This window comes from Camelina sativa, chromosome 17 (genome assembly GCF_000633955.1).
Source record: "Camelina sativa cultivar DH55 chromosome 17, Cs, whole genome shotgun sequence".
NCBI classification, from domain to species: domain Eukaryota; kingdom Viridiplantae; phylum Streptophyta; class Magnoliopsida; order Brassicales; family Brassicaceae; genus Camelina; species Camelina sativa.
The window spans coordinates 19,913,640-19,917,872 of NC_025701.1; the positions used below are offsets into that span (position 1 = coordinate 19,913,640).

General features: G+C 38.9%; 1 protein-coding gene across 2 annotated transcripts in view; it reads right to left on the reverse strand.

Moving 5' to 3' along the window:
• LOC104757712 (protein MOS2-like) overlaps positions 1-1,508 on the reverse strand; it is a 4,910-nt gene extending 3,402 nt beyond the window's left edge. Inside the window, exon 1 of one of the 2 annotated variants that reach the window (XM_010480476.2) lies at positions 906-1,508. In XM_010480476.2, coding sequence (XP_010478778.1) covers positions 906-1,425 — 520 coding nt within the window. In that variant the 5' untranslated portion in view covers positions 1,426-1,508. Of the gene's footprint in view, positions 1-42 lie in introns of both variants that reach the window. The other variant, XM_010480475.2, reaches the window with a different exon arrangement.

Genomic DNA, 4,233 nt, shown 5'->3' on the forward strand with positions numbered 1-4,233 from the left:
CTTGCAATCCCTGAACACGTTATCAGCTTCAGTTCAACAGAGATTTCAGTATTCAATATCATCCATATCGCCCATGTACTCAGCAACTTGGTCAAGTCTAACATCAAGCATCTTGTGGTTGTCGAAATCACGAACCACACCAGTTTCTTTATCCAAATCTTTCTCAACCAGATTTCCATAGACACCCTTATGCTTCCCCAATAAAACCAAAACCGGCCCTCCTCGTCTAGGTAATGCCGTCTCAAGCAACTCCTGATCCACCCCTTGAACCAACTCTTGCGTCTCATCCATGGTGATATCACAAGTCGTCGGTCCAACAACATCAACAACTTTTCCCTTCTTAAGATACAATCTCCCACCTTTCAAATCCTTGCTTACTACCCGCACCTTTATATGACTCCTGAGCCAGGGCTTCGATTTCTTCTCTCTTGTTCGACTTCTATCCTGCTTCTCACTAACGCTAACTTCAGTTTGACTCCCTCTCTCTGTTCCTCTACCTCGTTTACTAACTTTCTTATCTTTCTCCTTATCATTTAATTGTAAATCTTTCAACTTCTTCAAACACTTTTCTTCTTCCTTGGAACCCAAATCAGCAACCTCATTCACACCCACTTTCACTTCCTCTCCAGTTCCAGAGATCTTAATAACAAACAAATCACTACCCAGTTTCTCCACAATCTTACCCTTTAATCCTATATCTCTTCCTCCCACAATTCTCACTTCCTTCCCAACAAAAAACACATCTCCACCATTAATATCTCTAGGCTTATTAACAAGTTTCACACTTTCTTTAACTTTAGCCTTCACATCAACAACCTTAGATCTATCAGGATCAAAACCTAATCCTTCCTTAGCAGTCCATTTTTTATATTCCTTAATCTCAACATCTTCTTTAGCATTCTTACCTATCCCCTTACCTGGCTTCCACCCATACCCAGCCATCAACGCAGCTCCATAACCCTCCACAGGAACGCTCTCAAAATCCTCCAACGTCGGATCATCAGCGAGTGATCTCAGATCTCTCCTCAACTTTTGTAGCATAAGCTGCTCCCCTGCAGATAACTTCCGATCTTCACCCCCGATAGAGTCGTCATCCTCCTTCACTTTCTCACGCAGATTCAAACCGTAGCTGATGTTATCGGGCCTCTCAGTACCGGGTAAAGGAACCTCAGGCTCGAATTCGAGACCGGAACCTGTGTTACCGGATTGAAGAGGTAGATCGAGATTCTTCATCTTCTTGTGAGGTCTCCATGTGTTCTCGATCGGAGGGATAACGAATTTGGGGGTGGAATCAGCTAGGGTTTTCGAAGGATCGAATTCGGTGACGAACTCTTTACTAGCTCCGTCATCAGCGGCGTTGTTCCCGTCGGCGGTCGCTGTGACTTTGGGCTTGGATTTGGAAGGGAGAGAGAAAGAGAGCTTCATTACGATCCTTCTCTTCTCTTCTCTTCTCTTCTAACATGAACAAACCGAAACGTTACGGAGACGGTGAGAAACGCAAGGTTAAAATACTCGCCGGCGACGCTGTTCTCGTAGATTATATATAAAACAGATGGGCCTATTAAATATACTTTAGTGGGCTAATAATGGGCTGAACAAAACTAGTCTACAAGATGGTGCACAAAACTACGTTGCCTCAGCATAGATTTGTAACCAGATCACGAATCAGGTATATGAGTAACCTGTTCGGGTTTGGATATCCTTTTTATACTATAAAGTACAAGTGAGCTGTCCAATAAAAATTTGAAATGTCAGTACAAAATTATTTTCAAAATTAAAAAACAAAAGAGATTTTTTTTTTTTTTTCACTGAAAATATATTGATTGATAAGCTTGTTTTCAACAAAACAAGTAGGATACATACTCCCAAAAGAGGGAAACTAAAGCCGGCGGACGACATAATGTCCCCGGAATCAACATCCGAAGGAAGAAGAGATTTCCCCGGAAACTAAACCCCAAACAAGGGAAGTGATATAAACTAGAAATACAACTCAGAACTTTTAAACTCAAATCGAAAGAGTACATAACCTTACACCAATAACAAAAGCAAAAAGACTTTTAACTGAAACGAGATAGATACCAAGAAAGCAAAGTAGCGACCTCTTCTTTACAAGAAACCAGTGAATGAGATTTATCAAAGATGCCCCAGGCCAAACAAATGATAACATCTACCTCCTCCTATCATAATGAGAGCCAATCTCTCCAAACCAAGACCTCAAAACCCGACAAGCAAGATCCATAATTGGAGAACAACTACACTTGACTTTCGGATACGACGACGACGACATCAACGCCAATGGACGCCTAAATAAGAAGCCTTCCAAAAAGCTAGCAGACCTAAACAGGACTCGATAGCAGAGACAAGGAAGTAAGTCTAACCCCACAATTCACATCATTCTCAAAGGCGAGAACGACAACACGAGCAGGCTAGCACCCACAAAGACCCACCGCAACCAACACTAAGAAGAGAGACCACCTGCAACTAAGGAGACTACACCCAAATCCAGAACAATTTGCCTTTCTCTTGTAAAGGGAATGAACCTAAAAGGAACCGATGACTAATTCAAAGGGGTAAGGAGAGCGGAAAGACAAAGGCTGGACTGACTAGAGCCCAAATCCAACCTCTATCGGCGCGGCACAGAAGCGATTGCAAACACCAGGGAACCAGATCTAGGTCGGGGAGCTAAATGGCGATATGTCTTGACTTACACCGAAGATCCCACAGATCCAACCTCCATCCTCTTCACGAGAACCACCCAAACAAAAATCTGGCCCCTCAACCGCTCCACACAATCTCAAAACCACCACTTGAAAGAGATCTATGGAACCCCAGACGAAAGCCAAAAGAACTGTAAACCAAAGGCAAAACTAAAGAGAACTAAGGAACCCTCTCACGGCAGTGGCGAGGAGCGACGGCCACCGGAGAGGGCGAACGCAGATCTGAAGGCTGTTGACGGCTAGGGCGAACTCGTTTGTCGGGAGAGAAAAAAATCGGACCGCTTATGTGGGTTAGGGAATACTCTGAAAAAAAAAAAGAAAAAAAAAAAAAAAAAAAAAAAAAAAAAAAAAAANGAGTTTATGAATGACAAAAAAATAAAATCAGAAAATCGATATTACATCTAAAATTTAAATTACAAACAGTTACACACTGAGATACACCAAACAACGATAACTGAGATAACAAATGATTTTTAAAAAGAATTGTAAACAGAAAAAAAGAAGATTGTGGTAAAAGTTAAATAGAGACAAAAACATATTTATCTTTTAGTAATTAATATAAACAGTTCACACAAAATGAAAAAAATCTATCTTTAACTACTGCCCACGATCTCTACTCTTCTTCCATGATCTCTGAGATTCAACAAAGTGTCGCTAATATAAATTCTCATTTGATCCAAAGTTCATAATTATACTAAACCTTCAATTTGCTTCGTCATCCATTCATCTTCCATTCAAAACCCAAAAATTCAAAAAACTAGATCCATGGAGAAGGGAGAAAACGAAGGCGATGATATTGAGTCGAAAAGAAACATTTGGCAAAAAGGTAGTATGATTTTTTCACTATGGAGGAACCATATATTATCTCTTTTTTCACTACAATTCTGTTTTGGATTTCTCAGTTATGGTTTAGTTTGTTAAATCATCGTTTCATCAGTTGCATGTCTCATCAAATTCCCTATTTCAAAATCTTTTAATTTACAAAACTTGATTTTTTCGTCATCGTTTGAACAATCAAAAATCTCATCAAATTATATATTTTACAATCTTTCAGTTTAAATTTTCTGTTTTCCCTCAATTCTGGTTTAGGTTGTTCATTGTGAATTATAGTGTACATCAAATTCTCTATTTTACACAGAATTCTGAATTTTATATTTGGATTTGCATTTTCATATTCCAAAGTATATTCTCCAGTAGTCCACAGAGAAAGATGTCAAAAAAAAAAAAATATGAAGTGAATGGTCTCTTCTCTTACTATTTGCATTTTCTTAATTTATGCTTTTAGTAACGATGAGATTACCATGGGGATGCTACTCTAACACAATTAGAAAAATTTGCAGACCATTTCTTGCATCACGAAAGGTAAATTTGATAAAGATTCAAACCATGAATACTAAAATTGTATTGTTAATCAAGACCTTATTTCTTACGTTTGTTTTGAAATGCTATATATTTCAGTCATCTCTATCATCACCGTTGAAGAGTGTATCTCTTTTCATCATATATTTTTTACAAT